The 25,494-nt window shown below is 42.8% G+C and overlaps 1 protein-coding gene across 1 annotated transcript in view; it reads left to right on the top strand.

Annotated features, from left to right (window-relative positions):
* fat2 (FAT atypical cadherin 2) overlaps positions 1 to 25,494 on the top strand; it is a 97,796-nt gene that overhangs the window by 4,932 nt on the left and 67,370 nt on the right. Inside the window, exons 2-9 of the mRNA XM_040120164.1 lie at positions 157 to 468; positions 9,262 to 9,320; positions 10,989 to 11,300; positions 12,909 to 13,116; positions 20,829 to 20,968; positions 21,921 to 21,983; positions 23,022 to 23,234; positions 24,056 to 24,266. Of these exons, the coding sequence (XP_039976098.1) occupies positions 157 to 468; positions 9,262 to 9,320; positions 10,989 to 11,300; positions 12,909 to 13,116; positions 20,829 to 20,968; positions 21,921 to 21,983; positions 23,022 to 23,234; positions 24,056 to 24,266 (1,518 nt within the window). The remainder of the gene's footprint in view (positions 1 to 156; positions 469 to 9,261; positions 9,321 to 10,988; positions 11,301 to 12,908; positions 13,117 to 20,828; positions 20,969 to 21,920; positions 21,984 to 23,021; positions 23,235 to 24,055; positions 24,267 to 25,494) is intronic.

Raw genomic sequence — 25,494 nt, 5'->3', positions numbered from 1 at the left:
ATATTAAGTACAAAATTGATTATACTGATAACTGATTTATTCCTGAGCCACAACAGCAGGTTTGAAACAAGTAAATACTTTTATGCTGTTCACAGGTGAAAACAATGCTTTATCCAAAGAATTAATCCCGTTTCCCCACCCGTTCATGTGCCTCAGGTGTGATTCGTACAGCAGAGGTGTTGGACCGTGAGACGATGCCTCACTACTGGCTTTCTGTCTATGTCACTGACCTGGGGACCGAGCCTCTGGTCTCCTGGACTCACGTCTTCCTGGAGGTCCTGGATGTTAACGATAACGCTCCAGAGCTTTCCCAGCCGGTGTATTTTGCATCCGTCCGGGAGAACGTGGACAAGGTCAAATTAGTAGTCCAGCTGTCGGCCAAAGATGTAGACACATCTTCTGAGGGGAAGCTTTCCTTCCAGATGCTGGCATCTCACCAGACATATTTTGACGTTGATCCCAAAACAGGTAAATAAGAGCGAATGAGCATAAATGTTGTCTCCTACAAAACAATGTCATTAAACACGTAAAACAATACAGCTAAACGTTAATAATTCTACTGGTTCCCAGTGGTTCTGAAGGTCACCTTTTTATATCTCTTTCTTTAAACAGTGGAAGACACATCCAATAGGAACAAATGAAATTCTCATTTAAATGGTAGATTTTGTCTCTGAATTTAAAAAAAAAGAAAAGAAAAAAAAATTCTAATAGGAATCGACATAATTTGACGCGTTGCCACTGCAGCACAAGGCTTTCATTGTAAAACACGTTATCAGCCTGTTGTCTAACCCCAACCTGTAACCGTGGATAACAGAACCCCACTGACTTTCAATCTACAAAAGTGCACTTACCTTTGGCTATTGTCAAAATAGAACCAAAGTGGAAGCAGTGGACAACACAAATGCCTTTGGTGCTGGGCGTTTTCATAGTTAATGGTGTTGTAGTTAGTTGTCCCACTGTGCATCTGTTTTTGCAATGATTTGCTCAAGGTGGTGGGACTTAAGGTCCAAACTTAACGTTACAGTCAGTGGAGCTCCGTTCACATGCTGATGCAGCAACCTACAGCTAGGTCAGCACCAACGTCATCACAGCATCAAACCCGACTGCTTGTAGTCAGTTCGTTAAAACAAAACCATCTGATGCTGTCACATGTAAAATGTATCTTCAAAATTCCAAGCAAAACAATACTTGATCTCAGTAATATTGTGAAGAGAAAAAAAAAATTCTTCTAAATGATTTTCATAGAATAATTCATTAAAATTTAATAATCTGAAGTCCAGTGGAAACTAAACAGAATTTTAAGCTTTCAAACATGTTTTTTCAAGTGGAGCCTAAAAGTCGTATTTTTTCTGTAGCATAAAATCTCTTTTTTTTACTTTTTTTTTTAAATTCTCAAGATGACCCAACAGAAATGGCAGATAGTGTCAGTGGCCTATAATTCAAACATTCCTCTTATTTTATATTCTTGCCTTATGCCCATCCCCTGCTTATCAAACCCTCAACCGAAGCCTGCTTGAAGCTTTTAGTGAGCTTAACATATGGGCCGGGAAATATACAATAACTTTGGGGTAAAGGATGTAATTTGATCAGCCTGCGCAGTGTCATCCTCCATTTTCACGAGCAGTTTGGACAGAAATATAGGCGGCACGCTCCCCTCTGATTGATTTACATTTGGATTCAAACTCCCCTTGTGAATACAAGACATCTGGAGCACCTCTTTGCTTTGTCATTCACCGTTATCACTGCGGCCGCGCAACCTAACAGGGATTTACGTCCCACAAGAGTTGTTTGAAAAAGGGTTGATATCTCCTAATGCGCTGTTGCAAGTCCAAGCAGAAACATGCGATGCAGAACCCGGGGCGTGTCACACGGAGGTCACAGCTGAAAATAAAACTTCATACTGAGAAAACTTAAGAGGTCACTCACAAACTCACTCATCCGTTTTCTGAATGGATGTGGAGTTACTGCGAAAACCCCCCCCCTAAAATACCAGGAAAAAGAAAAGAAAAATTTGCCCGTAACCCCCTCTGGTATTCGTGCGTTCATCTTTGACAGTTGCAACTAAGTCACCTCATACAGACTTTGATGTTCAAGCACATGAGCGCTACAAGCTGCTACATGTCCTGTCCTCCTCTTATAATCTCCAGGTAGCTCTAGTGTATGTCCACACCCTAAGGCCACTATACCGAAGGATCACAGAAAGGAAGGTTTGAGTTTTGTTAATAGACAGACGTCGCACAAAGGCGGGGAGGACGGGAGGTGTTGAACAGCTGGAGAGCGTCATATTAAGACAAACTTTTTGTTTTGTTTTGGTTTTTTTGTGCAAAAGCAGGTGTATTTGATATTCATTTACTCATGAACAAAAGCACAGGATGAAAAGGGATATTGTGTGTGGGTGTACTTTTTACATTCTGAGGATTTATTAATGACAAGTCTCAGCTGTAGACACAGCTCTTTTGAACGCAGATGAGCTATAGCAGTAAAAACTACACGTCTATTTAAAACAGCACAGAACTGGTGGAACAAGAAAAGACCCAAATAACCGCAAGTAACACGGCCACCCATCGGGAACTGCTTTCGCAAAGAGTAATAATTACACAATAAAAATGTCAAAATGATCTGATTAGAACAAGACTGTATCTCATTAAATCAGGTTGAATTTACTGTACATGACCTGCTGCTTCGACCACATGCAAGCAGCTCAAGACAGACTCTACATGGCCAGAGGTATGTGGACACCCCTGAAAATCATCGGACGCCAGGACGAGTCTGATATCAGCATTCATTGATCAAATGACGATTGTGTCTCTTTGAACAAGATGCTGTTGAAGCCAGAACTTTTTCGAACATGAACGACCTTGTCTTATTTTCACAAATGTACCCATGCTTACTAATGCGCAGGTTGAACTGGTGTAGAAACCTCTCATGCCTTGACAGGATAAAAAGTGAGTCATGGCTGCGCGGAGGTTTTTCTGTCTAAGCTTTTATTTTCCTGAAGCAGATATATAGTCTGATTCAACCCCGAAGGATCACTTGAAAACGTTTCAGGAGGGCAGGATGTGTGCTGAGCGAAAACGAATGAAATCTTGTCCATTCAAGTTTTTTGGTTTTGTTTTTTTTTTTTTGAGCTGTTGTTGTCTTACTCCGACAACAGGTTTGTGCAGGGAACAAGGGTGTGCCAGCTCATCCAAATGACTGAAAATTGGTGGTGTGGCTCTGGTTAAGTAAGTTCGGTGTAGGTTTCATTATGTGTTTCACAAAAAAAAAGAGTAAAATGGTGGCAAGGCCGGGCAAGTTGGGAATGTGCCCAATTCATTAGCAGTTTGCAGTCTGCAGCAAATTCCTCAAATTACTGCGCAGCTTCTAAGATCCTTAGACTGATACGTTGTGAAGCGAACTGTTGTCTTGCTTTACTTTTAAGTTCATAAGCCCCGACCTGAGAGCTGGCTTATCATTAAAGGTTAAGTTTGGTGATATTCTATATTTTTCTTATTGTCAGGAATAAACTGAAAAGACCAAAACCAACAATGTATTGATCCGACTAACAAGTACTGCGTGCGTTGCCAAAACCTGATATACTGTACCTTATTCCTCTGAGCCATAGAGCTCAAAAATCTATTAAAAACACGTCGGTGAGCCACACTGTTGCCCGGGCTGACGTGATCCCTCATGACCGCGAACACACACACTGTAGTTTACTTTGACTCCATCTCACACACACCGTCCTGCTGCGAGAAATATAAATTCCTCCTGTTCGAACGACGTCTGAATAAAAAAAATTACTACATATTTACAAGCTGTTTTTTTTTTTACAGATTAGCATCTTCAGTAGGAGCCAGTGGGCTCGGAGCTGAGAACCACAGACGAGTTAGGGAGACAGACTAGCACATCGTTTTAATGGGATTCGTTGAATAGCAACAGCATTATCCTGTAAACATTCTCAGCGTCCACCAGAAAAGTCCCATCTCTGTGCACCAGTGAAGTGGAGTCAAACAGTGCGGGATAACCAACAATGTTTCGCTTGCTTTGAAACATTTTCATCTCGAGTTGATGTGTCAGCGTGGTCCATGCGAAGCAAATCTGTTTGTTCCACTCTGTTTCTATCTTTTTCTGCCGACTTCCAAAACATTTGGAAGAGCCTCTTAATGATACAGTTTGCATCTGAACGCACCTCGAGTCAGCTTGTCTGTTCGGATTGGCTGCGCTGATCAGATATCATTGTCAGTAAGTCAGACAAGTGAGGCTGAGAGTTTTCCATCTCAGATCTCTGATCAGATCAGGTAGTCGGGTGATAATCAAGGCCTGGTTAAGACCCAGTGGCGGCAGCTTGGGTGGATTAGTTTTAAACAGTTTTGCTCCTGCAATTAGTAATGAATGGGGCTGTTTGCTGCTCATTTCGGGGGCTTGTTTACCCACACGATTTAATTTGCATACATTTCTTTACTTAATAGTATTTGTGTATTCTTAGCTCAAGAAAGAAACCCCCCGTCTAAACCAACCCGGGTGAACTCGGACTGCTTCCTTGAAATCTTGATATCTTTAACTGTCTTTTCTTTTCCTGGCAGCCTCAGACGCTTCCTCCTCGTTACTCATTGATTTTTATGAAATGTTGCTCGGAAATGACAGGGCTCGCTAGGTGAAATAAGAGCAGCATTAAAAAAATAAAAAAAAACAAAAAAACAAAGGTGGGAAGTAGCAGCAGTGGAGCTTCAGACTGGCAGTGATTCCAGAGAAAGAGACGAGGAAACAAACAAAGTGGGACCCAACGTGCCAAACAACACCGTTTATCTTCACGTGCTTTTGACAGCCGTCCAGCATGGTTGAGTGAAAACAGGCGACGAGGGAGAGACGAGGCTTTAGCCCTGATTCCCGTGTCTGCGCTAATGACAAAAACACACTTTCTAATGTCCCCCACCTGTCCTAATGACGCCCTCCCAGCAGGGCTTGTTTGCACTGTTGTAAAAGAGACCCAACGACCCTCAGCGGGACCTCTCGCTCCACTTACGACCTGCAGCTCTGTCCACACAGAACGGCTCCCAAACGGCCTCGTGTCGGCCTCCTGCGCCGGCCCCTCACACCTAAACACTTTCTACCTAAATTCATCTAAACCTCAGCGAATGTAGTGGAGATCATAGATGCTGTTCTTGCATCCGTCGTCTTGATTTTCAAAAAAACAAAAACAAAACATGTTTCCCTGCAACTTCTTCCTTTAGTTGTTTATACAGAAATCTTCAGTGCTGTTCTACCCAGATCTACCCAGCAGTAGTACTCTTGAAGTCTTTCTTTCAGGCTTTGATCCGTGCTGGTTTTACCGCTGATACAGATATTCCTCTCTTAACCACTTGTGTTTAAAATGTATAACATAGAAGAACCTCAAACACCATGAAGCTCCAGCTCTGCAGGTGACCTGGTTTCTTTTGGAGGTTTACTCATCCTTGCTCATCCAAGTAACTGACTATAAATGCAGAGCAAGTTCACATTAGATTGGACGTAACTGCACATAAGCACCGTACTTGAGCGAATGAACTATGAACTAATTTCCACCACTGCCAAGAAGCGAGGCCAATATACAGTAAATATTCAAAGGGGAACAGGGATGACCTGTGGAAACGTGGTTTACAGACAGCTTACGTGGTTTTCGGGGGTCAGCGCTTACCGACTCCACTCAGCGATTTCCTGGGGGAAACCTTGACCTGTTCGCACCACCTTCATAAAACCTCCACCCCGATCGAAGCCTCTTTGATCAAACCCAACAAAACTTGTTAGTGCAGCTACCTTGAAGGTGGGGTAAGAAGAATTATTAACAAGGAAGAAATTACAAAATTACAAAGTACGTCTGGGGCTGTAGAAAGTGAAATGTTGAGATGACATGATGCTGTTACTCCTGCCGTGACTTGAACACCGTCCGCGAGAGCTGAACTTAAAAACCCGGAGTCGAGGCTGTTGCTCAGAAACCGATCCAGATTTCGGTCATTCTTCTCTTGTCTCACTGCCGGCATCGGGGTGATCTGTGTTGTCAAGCACTGAGAATAAACGGGGGAGGAAGTAGTCGACATTGTTCCTGGAGCTCTGCCCATTTCGACACGTGTTCACACCTGGCCTTCAGCCTGACGGACCTCAATTTGCTGCAACAACGACACATGTGACACATTCATAGTTTGAATTGGATAAGTTTAAACTCAAGCAACATGTTGCTGTCTGATTTTCTTTTCTTTTTTTTTTGATAATCCTGTCGATATTTTGTTTTTCCCGTGAAATTTAACTTTCTCAACTTCTTCCCAGGCCTCTTGCAATACGTCCATCTCACCCAGATTTCTTTATATTGTCATGACTTAATAACACCGCACCCACACAGCGCCAGCCTTTAGAAACCCTGCAGCCCTTCAGGGTCCGGTTGTGAGCTAGTTCCTGAGACGCGTCGTACAGCCACGTCAGAAATCGGCCCCACGCGAAGGCGGAGAGAAGAGTCGTGACAGTCTCTCCTGGAAGGCATTCGCAGTGTTGCACTCGTTTGTTCACATGGAAAGTGAAAGAAACAGTTGTGTAAACAATGAAAATAGTTGAAGTGGGTGTTACACAGACCCTCCCAGCTCTGACATCGGGCAGGTGTGGACAGAGGTGGCCTCTGGATCTCTTTGACCATCCTACAAGCATTTCTGCTTCCAATGAAGTGCTTGTCCAGTTTGTGTAGCGGCATCTGAGACCCCCTCCCCCCACGCCTTCCCTACCATGGAAGTGAGGGCTGACAGACAGTCATCCCACTTTACACAGTGAGTGGCCCTGGTGTGCAGAGGTAAGAAAGTAGGCGGGGTGTGAAGTTTTTCGTTTACTGTCACGTTTCGTGTGATCAGCTGAGTGCAATGCCATGACTGCCTTCGTTTAGAAGAACGTGCACCGTTTGTCCGCTTTCGTCGCATCTTGTCCCTCTCTATGACGACAGGCTTTTCATCGTGTGTTCAAGTGTGGCCATCCGGGGACAGCTACAAGCACGGACGAAACTTCTAGGCCTGACCTGAATACCTCGAAACTAGCGTTGCCATATTAACCGACGTCCAAATCAGTATTCAAATGCTGCATTTTTCATCCAACATTTTTTCATTACGCATAAACATGAATTATTATTAGTTATTCTTTTTGTTTTGTGCGTCAGTGACACGCGACCACGTGACAGGCTTACAAATTACAACCGAGCTAGCACGATGAAATAAAATAGATTAACGTCATTGGAAAAAAAGAAAGAGAACTAAAAAGAAAAAGTACGATTTCTAGCCATTATTTAAGCAACAGCTAAGGTAAACAGGTGAGTTTTAAAGATTACATTTAAAGATATAAACATTTCTAGCCGTCATTACCAATGATTTTATATACTGACCTTATACAGTTTTTAATAAAACTTGTGAATATGTAATTAAGTCCGTCTCCTTGTGCGTTAACAGTCGATTAAAGCAGATCTTCGTGTCTGAGAGGGCAAGAAGGTCCCAGTAATCTTCCCCCATTGTGATCCTTTTGTTACAATAAAAACCCGACGTCCATCCTTTTAAAAAATCTGCGAAAGATTAATTTTCATGGTCCTCGGTCCATGCTTTGATGTAAGAGACACACACACACACACACACTCACTCTCTCTCTCATCTCTCTCTTATCCAAACACTCCTCCAGCCTACCCCCATTATTATCCTGCCAGCCATACTGGCAGCCCTCCCCTGCCAGCGTGTCTCTGCTGTCCCTATTAGAGTTAACAGCGGCCCTAAAACACTCCACTTAATTTATTTAGATTGGAGGCGATGAAGTCAAAAGATACGTTCATCAGCACAATAGGGAAACGGACTCACTGAAAAAATAGACAAAATGAAACGAATTACAGCAAATCTTATCCAGTGAAAATTCTCCAACCAAACAAGGGCCTAACATTTTTTTTGACATCACACAAGTGTACAAAAAAAGATTAGAACACAAAGCAACACATATTGACGCAATTAAAACACGTTGTATACGTGTAAGAAACACATGCAGCTCGTGTTAGTTTTCAGGAGTTTAGAGTTTTAGGCTAAGTTTGTGATATTCGACGTGCCAGTGGCTGCTGAAAGAAGTTCAGATTTAGTAAACAAGCAGCTGTACAGCAGCCAAATGTGTCTGGGTAACCTGCTGAGCCACATAGTTCATGGCTTATAGCAGACACAAACAGAGTCTTAGATATACAGACACGGGCGCTGATTCAGCCTGATTCAGCCTGGTGCTGTCGCCGAATGAGCTGCTGCCTGCATCATTTATTTATTGATCGATTTATGCATGTGTGTGTGTGTGTGTGTGTGTGTGTGTGTGTGTCAGGCACGGCTGCTTCTAATAAGCCTGTGTCAGTGGCGCAGGTGGTCGGTGTTAAAGAATCTGCGATACGCTGGTATTTTAGCCGTCGGGAATCATTTGTGCTGACTTTTTATCGGACATGCGCCTTATTTGCATCCTGTGTAAGACCCTTTCAGCCCATTCACGGTGGCTGAATGATTAAAATTCATTCTTCCTTGGGAAGGATAGTGTGACGAAAAAAACCTAACCTCAAGGTCCATTTACTAGCTTTTTCCAGAGCTTTTAACCATATCTCTTCCTCACAACAAATGAGCAAACTCAGTCCACTGAGGAAAACCATGAGATGTGGATAAAAGCTCCAGATACTCGAGATAATGATACGTTTTTTGGTCAGGCTTTAATTTAAGGGTCAGCTAATGTTTCGGAAACTTTCCTCGTAATTTCCTAAAAATAAACAGGTGTTTATCTGTAAATCTGAGGGTTTTTTTTTTTTTTTGCAGCAGGAAACAGACTCATAAAAACACAGATGTACACACTCATACTGTAGACACACAGGAGGATGTACTTTTAAAAGTTGGGCACACACACACACACACACACACACACACACACACACACACACACACACACACACACACACACACACATACTAGTGACGACAACAACAACAGAAACAACATCAATAAAACAAAATGTATTTGCTTAGGTGTGATCAACTCTGTTACCACACACACACACACACACACACATACACACACACACCTACAATAACAGAAGCAGTAAAACTTCTGTCTGTGTTTATTTGTTTAGGTGTAATTAGCGCTCTCACTTCCCGGGACTTAGACTCACACGCACTAACAGCATTGATTCCTTCTTTCTTTGTGTGTGTGTGTGTGTGTGTGTGTGTGTGTGTGTGTGCTTGTGTGTGCGCGCGCGTGCACGTGTGCGTATGTACAGGTGTTATTGGCACTCTCTCAGCCTTGGATCGGGAGGATAAACCAGAGCACAGTATCGAGGTGAGACTCTTATAAACAACATTTTCACCTCCCCGCGGATAGAAGCTGAAACAGGGAAAAAGAAATCCTGCTGCGCTGTGCTGCACCGGAGGTTCAGAGTATCAGTAAATCCATAACAATACATGTTCTACAGGCTGGTGAGGACAAACCCATCTCATCTGTTAACGCACTGCATTTTATACCACTTCCATTTCAACAACATCAGTGTGAGTTAAAACCAGCGACTTACAGGTACATAAGGAAGAAACGCCCATCAAATCTGGCCTTCAACTGAAATGAAATCTGAAACTTTCCTCATTGGGCTACGCCAAACCGTTTAGGCATGCTGCAAAATAAAACCTAAAGTCCATTCAAATCCCAATGAAAATTACAAGATTTTTCCATCTAATATTCATTTTTTATTAACTTTTTGGCATGAAAGTTCATTCTTGACCTTGGAAACAGTACTTTGATCCAAAGAAAATCCTTTGCTCACATTCTCACGGTTCACTAACTAGTTTTTTCCTGGTTAGTGTTAGACTTTTCCTCAGCGCATTGAGTCTTCACAGCCAGTCAATAGATATATTAACAGAGTCACGTAAACTGAGTTATTAATTACAGTATGAAGAGCATATGGTGCTGAAATAAGGCAAGAACGGGGAAAAAACCCCTTTCTATTTTCTGTAAAATGACTAGAAAATGCTAGAAATATTGTGAAAAATGGCATTTACGTTTTTTCAGAGCCCACATTTGATGTCTTCAGTTCGTTTTTTTCCAACCAACGGTCAAAAAACTAAAGATTTTTTAATCCACTGTCACATATGACAAATAAAAGCAGCAAATCCCCGGGTTTGAGGAGCTAGGAATATTTGGCCTTTTCGCTTGAAAAATGACTGAAACGTTCGGTCTGTTTTTGAAATAGTTGCTGATTCATTTTCCGTCGATCGGCTAATAGAATCACGGTCTACTCGCTGCAACGTTTCAAACCGTGTGTGAATTCCCATTCACCTCCACTGTTGGCAGGTGCAGTGGAAATCCTAACAGAAGATATGTCAAAACATCAGTGAATGAAACCCGTACCAGCTTATGTTACCAGGGGTAACTTAATACACTGTGTCTTTTTGTGTTTGGGTAAACTGAGCCTTTCACTTGTAAATTTCGGTTGAGTCGTCTTCTTCTAAGCGGTGTAGTCAGAAAAACAGCGACAATTTCTGGGTGAATCACAAGTTCACGTCACTCGAATGAATCTGGCCAACGAAACAGCAACATGTAGTCTGACCATTAGTGCCACCGTGGAAATTCACAGAGGGAACTGAATTTTCCCATTCAAGGTTTTTATGCGATGGTTAACATGTCGGTGATCCAGCCTTAACAGTAAGAAATTACTGATTCAGTCATCGCGGACCTCGGGTTATATATATATATGTGCTCGAGTCTGATTTGTGGACACTGCCTCACCACAAGCTTTGCTCAGACACTTGAACTAACAGCTGGGGCAAAGTAAAGAGGCAAAGTAAAGAGTCTCTAAGAAAGTAAATTACAGTCCTTCCATCACAACCTAAAGTTGAATTAACAGTAGAAGATCAGAGGGTGATTTTTTTATTTATTTTTATAGTACGTAAGGTTTCTTCTAGCTTTAAAGATGATACAATTATAATGATATTAACCCTGGCTGTTCTGAATTCTCAGGTAATCGTCTCAGATAACGGATCTCCGTCTTTGCGCTCCACCGCCACTGTTGTGATCCGAGTGCTGGACGCCAACGACAACCGACCAAAGTTCACAGACAAACTTTTCCACGTCAAGCTGCCTGAGCAGCGCCACCAGGAAGGTAAGCTGGAGGTCTGCAGGATGGTCGCCCGTGACGACGACGAGGGCTCAAATGCCGCGGTAACCTACCGGCTCCAGGACAACGTGGATGAGCATTTTGAGATCGACCCAGCGACGGGCGTGGTGACATCACATGGGGATTTCTGGCCTGGGAACTACACTATTCTCACGGTAGGTGTCCAGAGCTGTTGTCGGATCATACTTTTAACTTTTAACAGTGATGTCATGCAAACTGAAGCCAGATCTGATAAACCCACGTGGCGTTGGGTGGCTCTGAGGCACAAACGCCCTAGTGTCTTTCAGCAAGTGAGATAATGACTTTGTATTTCAACAGGCTTGAGGTAAATACAAAGAGTTGTGCTTCATTTGTGTGTCTCTGTAGAAGGTGTGGAGACTTCGAGGCCTTGACTGAGCCCACCAGCTCTGCTAAAGAGGCTAAATTACCCGTGCCTAATTCCCTGAAAGGGCGCTTCACTAACACCTGCTCTGGGCCCAGTGAGCGTTCTCAGTCCTTGTCATAACTCCGCATAGCTGAAGCCAACGGGTTACTCAGCAACAGAAAAAACGGCCCTGTGGGATTTCGGAAACATCAAAAAACCATTTTTTTCTCTCCTCCACTGACAAATAGAAGAGCATCGAAGAGGGTCTTCATGTTGATGTTGAGCATCTTGACAGATAATTAACAGATAAAGCCGCTGTTATTCTATGTTTTTCTTATTGTGAGCCAGTGAAAAGAACAAAACCGACAACTTGCTTATCAGCCCATCAATACTTTCACACTTCACACTCAGCCCCAAGCCCATTGGTTGCTACTAAAGATGGGGATCCGGTGGAAACAGTGCATTTGTTGGGGACTACTTTCGGCGGCGGATTAATTCACATTTGGTTCTCTAGTGAGCATCTGGGGCAGCAGGACCGGTGTGTGTGTGTGTGTGTGTGTGTGTGTGGGACAGAGTCAGAGTCAGGATAAACTACAGTGTGTGTGTTCATGGTGCAACGTTTTTGGAAACAATGGAGAGGAATAGAGGAATAAGAGGAATAAGATATATCAGGCTGTAGACACACAGACATCACACGTTCATAGGATCACTTCATTATTGGTTTTACTCTTTTCATGGGATTTGAATAGATATTTAATGCTAACCTGCTAACCTAAAAATTAGCAGTAACATGAATGTCGTGCTGTTATTTCAGCAGTTATCTATGGCTCATTATAATTTTCAAAGCAAAGACAACTTTGTCAATCAATTTTGATTTTAACTAATAATAAATGGGTAAAAAATGGATTTCAAGGCCCCTGTGTGTGTGTGTGGATTTGAAAAAGCTTGTTAATCGATTAATCATTTAGTCTTTGAAATGTCAAAAAGTATTAAAAAAAACGCCCATTCCAGTTCCCCAGAATCGAAGGTAACGTCTTCAGGTGTCACGTTTTGTCCGACAACACAACTACACCTAAAGATATTTCATTTAGTATCATCTACTGTGTGATGAAGAAGTCAGAGAAGCTGGAAACAACATTTGTGGAATCTTTGCTCGAAAAATGACTGAAACAATGAACTGATTATTAAAATAGGAATTTCCTTTTTGATCAACTAATCGATTAATCGTTTCGGCTCTTCTCAAAACGCATCCATGGTCCACACAAGCATTTTTCTAAACTGTTTGTTAGGCGTAGACTTCTTGGAGACCTCCAGCATCACCGCAGATTCTCTTACAGTCGTTCTCTTCTTTGTAAAACCCTCATAAAAATGTTGATTCAATTTCCATTTTAATTTCCAGGTTAAAGCCGCAGACCAGGGCAGCCCGTCACGATCATCCACGGCTCGCCTCGACATCGAGTGGATCGCCCGCCCGTCGCCCTCTGCAGAGCCAATCACCTTCGATGAGCCCCACTTCACCTTCGCCGTCATGGAAACAGAGCCTGTCACTCACATGGTGGGCATCATCATGACGGAGACGCATCGGCTGAGGTGGTTTGATATCGTAGGTGAGGGGAAATGAACACACACGTGCACGTACACGCACCCTGGTGTCCACGCTCTGGATTTGAGCTGAGTGTTTATCGGAAGCTGTTTGCTGTGCAGGCGTTGCAAGGAAAACAGAACAAACTTCAGGCTCGGATGGAAAACGACAAGCATCACAAAAATGGGGGTAATGATCTCTGACAGAAAACAAGAGACGGATAAAAAAACGATTCATATTTATTTCCGCAATACGCTCAATTTTACAAGAAAGGGCGGAAAACAAAACCCAAAAAAACCACCTGAAATCCGAACTCAGCCGTCACAGATTAATGACTTCCCATAGATCAGAGGGGGTCTCTCCATCTCTGCCTCTGGCCGACGTTAAACTCCCGCAGCCGAGTCAACAAGCACACCATATTAGTAAATGATATCTGACATTCACCGTATTGCCACTTACACCAAAGTGCTGACTTGTAGAGCTCCGGCTGGAACCGGAGAATACGAATGGGTTGCGACCATCATCCATCCTTATGAGTCTCCCTATAAACCGGAGACAAGTTATTTTCTAAAGGTCAGCAAAGTCCCGCAACAGTGGATGAAATTAGAGCCTGAGCAGGGTGGAGACCTACAACGGGAGTGTGAGTTAAAGGAAGAAAATTTACTCTCTATACTTTTTTATTTCTTTGATCCAAACCACTTTTCTCAATCAGCCTCTTAAACTTTACGTAGTTGTTTTCCCGTTGAAATGTTCTGTCCCGGCGCTATAGAGGCTGGTCTCCGTGCTTGTTCTTCTGTGGATTTCTCGACGCTTAGTCTTGATATTTTAGATGGTTGGAACATTTTCGGGCATCAGACCTCACTAAGCAAAGCTGAATATACCTGGTTGGTGAATGTACAGCACGGCAGCATGCTAAAAACCACAAGAAGTGAAAAGCAGATCATCAGAGGTCATGGTGAAGGACCACTACAAAATGTTTTGGTCCAAAAAAGGTGAGGCGGAGTTATTTTATTCAACGTAGTAGATCCAAGTAAAATGACAGGTGCTGTGTTCACGGTTTTATTTAGTTTGTAAATGTTTGTTGTGTTCGTCGGCTGAACCTGCTGTCTTGTCCCCCCCCTACTGCCTGAGAGAATCAGGTCAGGGCTCTGGGAAGCCCAATCCTCCGGGCTGTGTACAGTGTCAGCTGTCTAGCAATTTATCTTTTCTATCCTATTGTTAGAAACAACACGAGAAACCTCGGGTCTAAAAGGGGGGGGGGAGACAAAACATCTCGGTGGCCTGGTAGTTACGGCACTTTCTCTCTCTCAGCATTTCCTGTTGCTCTCTAGTTAACTTTCATATCCTGTCGCTGAGGCTGGAAAACATTAAAAAACAACAAAAGGGATTATAGAACAGACATGGTGACCAGCAGCGGCAGACAACGAGAGAGAATTTGGTGTTGAAAGCTCTGATTTTGAAATTTTGACCGAGATTTTTTGCATCACTCCCTTTTTGTTGGCGTGTACAATATTTAATAAGCCGTCGGTTCCTCGACGTTTGCTTAGTAACCATGCAGCTTTCTGTAATACCTCCCTTCCAGTATTAGCAGCAAAGTTTCGGAGTTTCAGAAATCATAGATAGTTTGATAGATCCTGACAAAGGCCGGATAAATAACACAATCTTGCCGCCGTGGAAAACTTGAGTGTTCCTGGAGTGATGGATGGATAGAGGCGAAAAAGGGAGGAGGAGAGGAAAAAAAAGGTCTTGGTGTCAGTGGTATCAGCAGGAGGCTTTCTTTCTGTGAGGATTAATCAGCAGCGTTCCTTCTCTCATCACCCGCCAGATCACCACAGGGGGCGCGACCGGCCCCTCCTCCTCTTCCTCCTCTCCCCTCTCATCCTCCTCTTTCTTCTTTTTCCCTCCATTCTGGCTTCTCTCAGCCCCGAACATTATGAGAAGGCTCTTCGCCGTCAGAGAGCTTCCCGCGAAATAAAAGGCGTGAGAACAGTTTTTAGCTCGAGTGGAAATCAGCCCTCCGCCTCCGGAGGTGTCATTTGTCTCGTTCCCTTTGAGCCCCGCAGGAAAACACATCAGGGTTTGCCAGGCCGTTTCCTGCCAGGTGGGGCAGCATGTGCAGAGAAAGTCCGAGGTTCCTCCTGTTCAGTATGCTGAGCCAAACCCGAGCCGTGCCAGGTCTCACCAGAACACAACAGACTCTCTCTGCATCCCCGAGGGGACACTCAGCAGGTCTCATAGCTGCTGCCACCGGATGTCTTCTGACATTCGTTGTGTCACGAAGCAAAGGAGTCCTGATCGTCCTGAGGAAACTTACGGTTCGTTACCCTAAACATGTGCCCCGTAAAAATGCTTTTCAAGATGATTTCGCCGTGAAATTCTGAAAAGAAAACAGACTAGCTGTCTTTAAAAGAGTTTTTTAGAACTCACGCCTCACACTTTTCTTTGTACTTGGCGATTCACTCGTCAAAACCTAGCCATGTCGATTTTGTGCCATTTTTGCAAATGCCGGCGTGATTTGAAATAAGGTTTTCTTCTTCTGGAACACTTAGAAACACTTAGGAATGCTAGCGATAACGAAATGGCATAAAAATACAAGTAAAAGTCATCTTGCATTCAAAAAGCACACTAACACTTGAACTCTGATTGATTCAAAACAGCTCTGCGTTGTGATCTTTATTCTGTGGTTACACTAGTTTTGACAGCTGTGTTGAATCAATCAGAGTTCAAGTGTTTGTTGTAGTGTTGGATAATTGTGCAATGTTTTCCACCCTGTGTGGTCTGCGAACATAACTCAGTAATTATCAGTAATGGCCTGTCAACCATCAGATCAACCCATCCTCTTCTTCTCTTCTCTGAGTGTTTGTCATTATGAGAAATGTGACACTCCAACCAAATATTTAGTTGACTTTTTTGCCTCTGTCATTATGGGATGAGACGGGAGACAGACAGCCGTGCCTTTCTTCTATTTTATTCTATCCTCCTCCACCCTGGTCTTCTCCACAGTCGTGCATTACTGACCCTCATCACAGCCTTGGCAGATGAGGGCTGTTGTGTCACAGGACTCCTCTCCCGTGCCGATATGATCAGGTATTTATCCGCCCCCCCTTTACCTTCTCCCTCTCCGGCAGCAGAATCCAGATGCCTATCGACACTCTCGGCCCATGAAATAACTGAAAGGACAAATGAAGACTTCCCTCGCTGTCAAAATAGCTCGAACACCTCCGGTGAATCGGCACAAAAACGACACGCTGCTTGCAGAGCCGAGTGGAAACTCAAAACCAGTGACAGGACGTCAAATATCGGGCGAGGGCTGCACCTCTGCTGCTTTTGGATGGATGCAGCGTCCATCTGGCCTCACTGGATTGCGCTCTCTGATCTGTGCGGTGGAGGAGGTCCCAGCTTGGTGCAATGTGGTCGGGATGAGGGTCTGCACCTGCGGGTCTGAGGCCGTGACTCTTTGCTGGCGGACAAGGTTTGTCCCCTGCAGGGGAGGGTTGGGCATCTGCTCTGAGCTGAATCCAGCAGGGTTTCTTGATAGTTTGTGATAGGAACACAATGAGAATGAAAGCTACTCACATGAAGAGTCTAAGAAACCCCTTGGTGTAAAGGGTTGGACTGCAGTTTAAGGTCCAGCTAGGTGTGGGCAATATGGCAATAAAGTAACACCATAATATTATTGTGTCAATTCAGAAGCTCCCCTTTTATCCCTGGATGTTCCGACAAACTGTTCGTGTTACAGGATCAAAGCTATATCAGTTTACAATGATATCAGACGAGCCAGAGAATATTTTTCCATAACAGATGATGGAAACCAACGATTAATCAATTATCAAAATTTCTATTGATCTACTAATCAAATAACCACCTGTCGTGCTGCCATGGACAAGTTTTCAGAGGCTGTCTCACCTGTTTTTACATGTCCTCCAAAACCTTTTCTGGGACATCCTGATTGTGGTCACAGATTTGATGTTTGATGTCTGAAGTCCAGCTGTAGCTCTGACCAAAGTTAGGATATAAACTGTGATTGGATCATTTGAGATGTCTGAGGAAATGATGTCTAGTGGAATTCCTGCCTAACTGAAAAGCATTTCTGTGGCCCTTTGATGGTGGAGGAGCATAAATTGTATATAAATTTTGTAATTCGGGGTCTTTGCTGGTTCCAAAAAGTTTCAGTGGCTGTCACACTTTGGTAGAAGTTATTGTAACTATAATGCACAGCAGGAGTGAAGAAAGTCAAAGGGTTAGTCGATCTTCATTTCCGACCCTCACATGTCACAACCTGTGAGCAGTGACTCGAATAATACAACTGCAGATCATATCAGAGAAACTGATTCTCTCAGCGGGAAACTTGACCTGACTCTCTGCGTGCAGGGCGAGGACAACATGCGGCTGCTCCTCCTCTCTTGACCAGAGTGGGTCAGGTACGTGGAGGATGCCCTGAGGCAGACACAGGACAAGCTGAGGAATTAAACCTCCTTTTATTATGCCTGGGAGCAATTGCTGGAGGGAGTTGCAGTGGAAAGGGACATCTGTTTTGTGGTCATTTCAGTTTACCATCTTATCGTCTGCTGCCATCTTGGCTGATCAGTTATTCTGATAAGCTAGTTGCGCTGCCTGAGTTTGACCCTTTGAGGATTGGGGGAGAATGTGTTGTAATCCGTCTACTTGACAGGAAGAAAAATGGCTGTCTCTTCAGCTCCTAGATTTTCCACTTTCTTTAGCAGCTGTTCTTTAACGTCATTTCAGACTGAACCAAAACAACATAAATGTGCTGTAAAACCAAAACCACGAGCTAAAAAAGGCTAAAAAGCTCCGCACAGCTTCAGACTTTGTTACAATTTTCTCTGGCTTCATTGCAACCTCTGTAACTTCTTTTACATTACAATTACTCATTTGATCCTCTGTTAAAAATATTGATCAGGGGGCAATGATTTGTTGCTCTGAACATTATCACTACTGTTTTTTTTTTAATTAGCCCTTTGCCTAAGATGTGTTTGTTTATTTTACTCTGCATCAACCTTTCTTTCTCCTGCTCTACAAAATGTCCACTTCTGTGACATATTGTGCTTGATATAAGGTCGTACTGTGGGGAGTCAAGGACGGCCTGTGACTGATGGTCTTGAGGCCGCTCACCTTGCCTTGTTGCCACCGTAGCCCAGACCCAGATTAACATCTGGGTGATGGATGGATGAATGGATAGATGGATGGATAACAGTGAAATTCCTGCATAGAAGATCCCTTTTTCCTCTCCATGACACGTGGTGTCCTGACTAATGGATTAAAATATACGTTTGCATGGCTGGCCCCCTGAGAGAGTGGACCCTCAAACCGTGGCAGAAATATTATTTCTTCCTGGAGATGATCAGTAAATCGCTCTTCCTCTCTTCGTGCTGAGGCAAGAGCCGGCAAGGTGTGATGCTAAATCTGAGTCAGTCTTTTTTGGTTTTTTTTTTCTCATGAAAGGCTTCCTGGGTGCTGATGTGTTTCTTACAGGAAGTCAGTCCAGGGATTTGGAAATCTCAGTGTCAATGTGGCTGGTTAGTCTACAGTGTTTCAGCTCAGTCATTAAAGCATAGCTGACAGAAATAGACCACTGGAAGACCCGATTGTCTGTCGATTGGGACAAGCAGTGAGGAGAGTGTGTGTATTTTTGTTTTTGTATTGTAAGAGAAGGGAAGAGGAAAAACTGCACAATGCTTTATTCCCCTTTTAGTTTCACATAATTGCAAAATTGAAAACGCGTAGCCTCAACCATCAAAAAACAGAAACGTATCTGTGTTTGTTCAGCCCTTTGCAAGCGGGATATCTTAATAAACACCATCTTGCTGAGCAGATATGAGATTTACCTTTCTCGCGTATATACACTCAACCTGCTGAGACTGAGAGAGAGAGAGAGAGAGAAAGGAACGAAGCAAGAAAAGAATGAAGAATGAATGAAGGACGGAGGAAAGGAAAGAAAGAAAAAGGAAGTGAGGAAGCAAAGGAGAGAAAAGAGAACCAGTCTGATTTTAAAATTAGATGATTTTTAAGAAAGTAAAAGGAAAAACAACAATCATGCTTGTAGTCAGTAAACAATCAGATTGATCAGGATAAATAGAGGACAGAACATGACCATGAGCACAGTGGTGCATATAGACAAAGAAACCCACTTTTGAATGGCTGGAGTTTTAAGTTTATTGGCAACAACGAGGGCAGAGAAGCTTTTCAAAGCCAGAGAACAACTCAGAGATCAGGTTTTATTTCGAGATTTGGAGGGACAGAGGGAAGTTTCTCTCTTACCAGAATCCTGTGTACCCTTAAAGTCTTCGTATTTCTACCCTTTCTACCTTGTGACGAAAACGAAGATGGAGCTGCCACCGCCTCGAGGGAATTTTTCCCTCCTCAGGTAGTACGAGGCAGTGTTTCCGCAGGTCACCTAGAACTAAGCCCTGACGGCAACAGTTCCTTGTCTGACACTGATAGAATCAAGCTATCCCCGTCCTCAGTGACAGTTGCCACAGCAACCAAGGTCACGGCACAGACCCTACGCTCGTGAGAGACACGATAAACCGAGCTTCCGGTTTATAGAGTAAACAGTCATAACACAGGTGCCCTTCGGGATCACGAGGCACGCAGACTTCCCGAGGTTTGGACACACAGTAAGTATTGCAGAGAATACACAACCTGATTTAGGACCACATGCTTTAAGGTTTAGGGTATTTTTACCCAATGGAATCTTCACAGATGAGTGGCGAAGATGAAGAATATCCTTAATTGGACACGTAGTAAGTTTTGTGTGAGTTTAAATAGGCCCCTGCAAGGGCAGTGACCTTCAGGATTAGGCGGCATTACACAGCGTTGTGTTGCTCAACTCTGTTCTCCCCGGGCCGAGCTCCAACAAATGCTTCCGCTTAAGACACCTGGGTCTCTTGAAACTTCTCCCCGGCACGATTTGAGGTCAAACATACATTTTAAAAAATCAGATCGACAGGGAAACGGTCAGACAGTGCTGTTGCTGTTCCGGAGGGTTCGGGTGTCTCAGTTGGTTTCTCAGCTCGCTCCGTACACAGGAGGTCATCAAAATGTCCTGCTGTGATGGATGGATTCATTTGAAGCAAAGAAAATATGTCTTGCTCTCTCTCTTTCTTTATCCTCCTCTATTTTTTGTTCTATTTTAATTCCATAACTTTAACAGCACGAATTGATGGGAAAACCCTCTGCCCAGACAATTTTACAAAACGCACATTTTCAAAGGTCAGTTTATATATTCAAGCCAGGATGAGATCCATTATTAGCCAAGTCAAGTCAGTCTTATGTATATGTCCCATATCATAAATCCCAAATTTGCACATTGTTTATAACTGATGGTAACATTTTCTACCCAACAGCACATACCTGCCAGTATGAATAGTCATACAGATTTGAAAAGGTTGCCCCACGTAGTCATATAAAAACTTTAAAATGCATTATCCGTATACTTTTCTTCCACCTGGGACTGAGGGATCATTCATTTTAGCGCTCCCTACAGGGAACTCACCGTGATTCTTCAGATACTTGAGGGCGATGCCAAGATGCATCATTGCTGCAACCAGTCAGAATCAGACCCGCGGAGTCTGACATATCGTCTGAGATATTGCATCTGACAGCTGGACGCGGCCTGGTCCATAACCCCACGTACTGTAGCATCAGCGGCTGATGGAACAAACCTCTTTTTATTTTTACCTACCTGTCTGTTTCCCTCATCTGTCTCTCTCTCAGGGGGTGATGAGGAAAAGGACTTTGACATCCAGAGAAATAGTGGCACCATCTCGATCGCCCGCCGACTCGACGCGGCTCGGCGCTCCAACTACAACCTGACGGTGCGGGTCACCGACGGCCACCACAGCGCCACCACACAGGTGAGAAAAAAAGAACCGTAAAAAACACAAGTACTTGCTGAGGAAAACTGGTGTCAAATTTTTGCGGACTTGTTCTTAAGGTCCCGGGTTTGAACGAGACCATCCTTGCTATTTCATCCTCTGGGCTCTCAGTATTTATTTGTAAAAGTAAAATTTGTTTACAGTTCATGTGTGGGCATCAGTATATTTATTAAATATAACACCATGAACTCAGGCCTATTTTTTCCCCCACGTTTTCACTTTGCTGAGTACAGAATCTTGAATTCTGATTTGTAATGTAACCAAACACAGCAGGAATTCACCATGTTTTGTCTGATCACAATATTTACCTTGCTGTTTTTTGGACCGAGTAATTTGGACCGATTTATTCTTCTTCAGGTTTCAGTATATTTAGGTAGCCAGAAATAAATAAATAAAAAACAGCTACAAGACGTCCAACTGTGACCAGCACCAGGCAGTTTTTTTTAGAAGTGAGAATGTAATCTGAAAGAAACAAGAAGTGACAAAGCACAACACTGTATTTGGTTTAAGGAGGAAAAGGTCACCAAAACTCAGTGAATAAGCTACTTTACATAAGAAAACATGATTTTTCCTTCTTTCTAAATCCACAGTTGTCTCATAGTGGTGTAAAATGAACCTACACTAATACAACAAAGCAGCAAAAGGACATTTTCCCCTCACATTTGAGACGAGTGACGACACCTTAAAGTCGTTTGTACTAAGCAACCCACTGAGCTGAACCAAGTGATTTAAACAACAACAACTTTAGTTTTGTCCCCATTTGTCCTTATTTTGAAAATCTCTGGTTTAGAATCTAATCTTAAATCCTGCTGGCAGCCGCAGATCAGGAGCTGCATGTGCGGCAGCTCTGAATCGCCGCCTTCCATATTCAACGTCGTTTCACGCTGAGCATCTGTTTTTCTCAAACCCTGTGTATTCCTCCAAACTGCAGGCCTACATCCGAGTGCTGGACATGAATGAACATCGTCCGGTTTTCCTGAAGCCGCTGTACGAGGTGAGAGTCGAGGAGAGATCAATTAGAATTTCACTTGAACGCAGAGTTCAGAGTAGTGGAGTAGTTGTAGTAGTAGAGCTTACAGGTAAATTCTTACAGCATGAATACACAAGAGATAATTATATGTATCTTTATATGTATGTCAGAGATGCAGCCAGGTGTGAGAAGCAGCTGAGCACTGTTGGCACTCTATAATCACAAGGATAAAAGTCCTTGAGCCGGCTTTTTGTTGGGGCTTTTTGCAACAAAGTAATCTAAACCAACCAACGTCTCATCAAAGAACTTACTGGCATTTCTCAAACTTTCTTTGCCACGTCCCTCAGTGGAAACTGGAAAATAATACTAACAACAGTAAATAAACAGTAAACCTGAGCACAACATAGGATTTGTCGTATTTTAGATGTGACTTACTTGTTGGATTTAATGAGCATCACTTGTTTTTTGGTTATATTCTTTTCTTTACCTCTATTTGGGGGATAATCCTGCTCCAAGTTATGGAACAGTACAGTTCCCATAATTTGGGGGCCTGGGGGGATGTAGGCGGGATGGATAATGCTGCCATGGAGTCAGTGACATAGCTGTGGGCTGCAACTTGAGCCTCATTGTTGTTGATGCTTTATCGATTTCTGTTGTGATTTTTGTGGTAACCAGGGAACTAGTTATAGATTTATTTAAATGTAAATCTACACACATGTTGAGAGATGTTAAAACCCTCAGCCAGCAGAGCCTTACTGTGATTATCTTGAGGTCCAACAGACAGTACAAGGCTGCTGCTGCAACACTGCTGTTTTCCTTATACACAGTAATCAACAACCTCTCTGGTCCTGTCCCTGCTCTACCAGAACTATTTCCTCAAAATGTTTTCCGTCCTTAGTCCAACCACAGTTATGAATAAAAATGGTGTTCGAGTTGAAGCGTCAAAGTTCAAGATCTCAGTTTCCTATCCATTTCTCAAACCCTGTTGTTTCCCGTCTGCGTTTGTTTTTATCTTGGAATAAAACTTCACCCATTTCCTCCTCTGTCCCTGTTTATTTGAAGGTGAGGGTTCCTGAGGATACGTCCCCGTGGAAGGACATCCTGCAGATCCGTGCTCAGGACGCCGACACAAACAGTAAGCTGGTGTACTCCATCCACAGCAGCCTCCATCCAGACAGCGCCAAGTTGTTCCACCTGGACCCAAAGAGCGGAGTCCTGGTCATGACGGAGGAGCTCGACTACGAGAGGATCTCTGTTCATACTCTCATCGTAATGGTAATGATACAGTTGTCTCAGCAGGATGCATCAGAACTGAATCTTATGAGGATACCTGTAGTGTGCACTAACACCAAATAATAATAATAATACGCTTCAATTATACAGCACCATTTATACAAGGAAGGTAGTTCAAAGTACTTTACAAATAAAAATATATATTTAAATTTATATATATTTGTTTTCATATCTTTAATTTTTATTTTCTCTTTTTTCTCTGTATCTATTTCACCTGTCAAAGTACTTTGGTCAACATCTCTCGTCCTGAACTCTGCTTAAAAACACATTGAGTGGAGAAAGCAAGTTCTTTTAGTAGCTCTTCTGGAGCTTTCAATCATCACATTATCTTCCTCATCAGATTTTTTTTTTTTTTAACAATTAATAATAGCACTATTCATATATGGAATACAGCACAAACTGCTTTACAAAGATCTTTATGTTGCCATTATTGTATAGTTATTCATTTTCAATTCTTATTTAATAGTATAATTTTATTTTATTTATATCCTTGTATTTTTAACTTTCTGTAAAAGCACATTGGTCAATATTACCATTGCTGTCCTGTACCATATCTGATACTATAAATTTCAACTTTTCATGACGCAAAAGACACAGCCTTACTTTCAGCTTTGTGATCAAGCATTTTTCAGCTAATTCAATGGGTTTTTTAAAATGGTTTATTTAGCTTAAGAATTAGGGGATTTTTCACTACCTATGAAGGATCACTAAATCCTTTAGTTTACTTAAAAAAAAATGAAAATCACCAAATCACCTTGCCACCACTGCCACAGACACATTAACATTTCTTCGCTTCTCCTCAGGTGCGTGATCAGGAGATCCCAGTCAAGAGGAATTTTGTGAAGGTGGTGGTTCATGTGGAGGACTGTAACGACCACTCGCCAGCTTTCCTCAGCCTCCAGTATGAGGCCAGCATCTCCAACCTGGCCCCTACAGGCTCCGTGGTTGCCCGGGTCAAGGCACTGGACAAGGACATGGGCAGCAATGCCGAAATCAGCTACTCTCTGCACTCTGGTGAGCGGCAAAGAGTTACTTTTTATCTTCTATTTATGCCTGCTCCTTTTTAGCTTCATTCTGCTTCACATTCATTCAGTTACACATATTCACACCTGGGAGCCGCCACCATTTTCTACCCCGCTGGGAGCTTCCCTGGTCAACCACAGCCTCCAAATGTTGACTACTTGCTGGATGGCCTACCTTGACTATCTGAGAGAGAGCAGAGTGTATCTCAGTTCCCCTTCGCTGCCATAATTTCCTGTTTGGGATTTCGATTTCAACCTCAGGGTCTCAGTCCTCCTCTCAATCTTGTCTCTATAACTTTATTACCTCTCTCTGCTTCACACACGGAGCTGAAAAACCCTGACCTTCTGGGAGAACAGCTGAGCCGTATAACTTGCATTCCCTTGCAGTAGTGTAGGATTTATCCAGGGGATACTGCTGATCATGGATGATCAAAGGGGCTGGGAAAATATGTGGCAGATCCCGGCACATGACCCCAACTGCTGCAGAGGAACGAATAATGCCTGCTCAGTGTATTCTATACAGCAAAGAGCATCCATCTTAATAACTGTCTCAGGTTCAACCTTTAAGACTTTTCTTGATTAAAACCAAAGAAAAAATTTGCTAATAGAGAGAGATAAATGTAACCAGAGCAGTGTCTCTGGTTTAAATGAAATAGACAGAATAAAGCTTATCAAAGTAGTAGAATAAAAAAAAAAGGCTTTTATCCATAAAAATCTTTACAGAAATTGATATTGAAAACCAGTGAAGTATCAGATTAATTTTATTTTACTTGTTTTAAAAGAGTAGTTTAACATTTTCAATTTCTTTCTGAGAGTTAGATGAGAAGATCAAAACCATTTCTTATCTGTTGGTTAAATATGAAGCTGGAGCCAGCAGCCAATTAACTGGCTGGAAGCAGTGACTTCCAATTTCTCGGCACGTAATCAAATAATTACCCAGAATATGGAATTATTCATAGATAAATGATCTTGTAAAATATTTTGTGATGATCACGATCGTGCTGTTTTACCATAACCCTGTTTAATCCAATGTACACCTAATCTAAACAATTAGAATGAATGAAATGTAATGTAAAAGTGGTGTACTCCTGCACAAAAACAAAGCATAAAAAAGTCAGTCATGTCAGTTATGGACCAAAACATAGTGTATGATGATAAAAATTACAAGCCTGAGCATTTTTTTCTGTAGTTCATTAGTGTAACACATTATTTCTTCTCCT

Source organism: Xiphias gladius, chromosome 23, assembly GCF_016859285.1.
Source record: "Xiphias gladius isolate SHS-SW01 ecotype Sanya breed wild chromosome 23, ASM1685928v1, whole genome shotgun sequence".
In the NCBI taxonomy this organism is placed as follows: Eukaryota; Metazoa; Chordata; class Actinopteri; order Istiophoriformes; family Xiphiidae; genus Xiphias; species Xiphias gladius.
The sequence above is the reverse complement of the archived record's forward strand: the minus strand, read 5'-3'. Positions and strand labels throughout refer to the sequence as shown.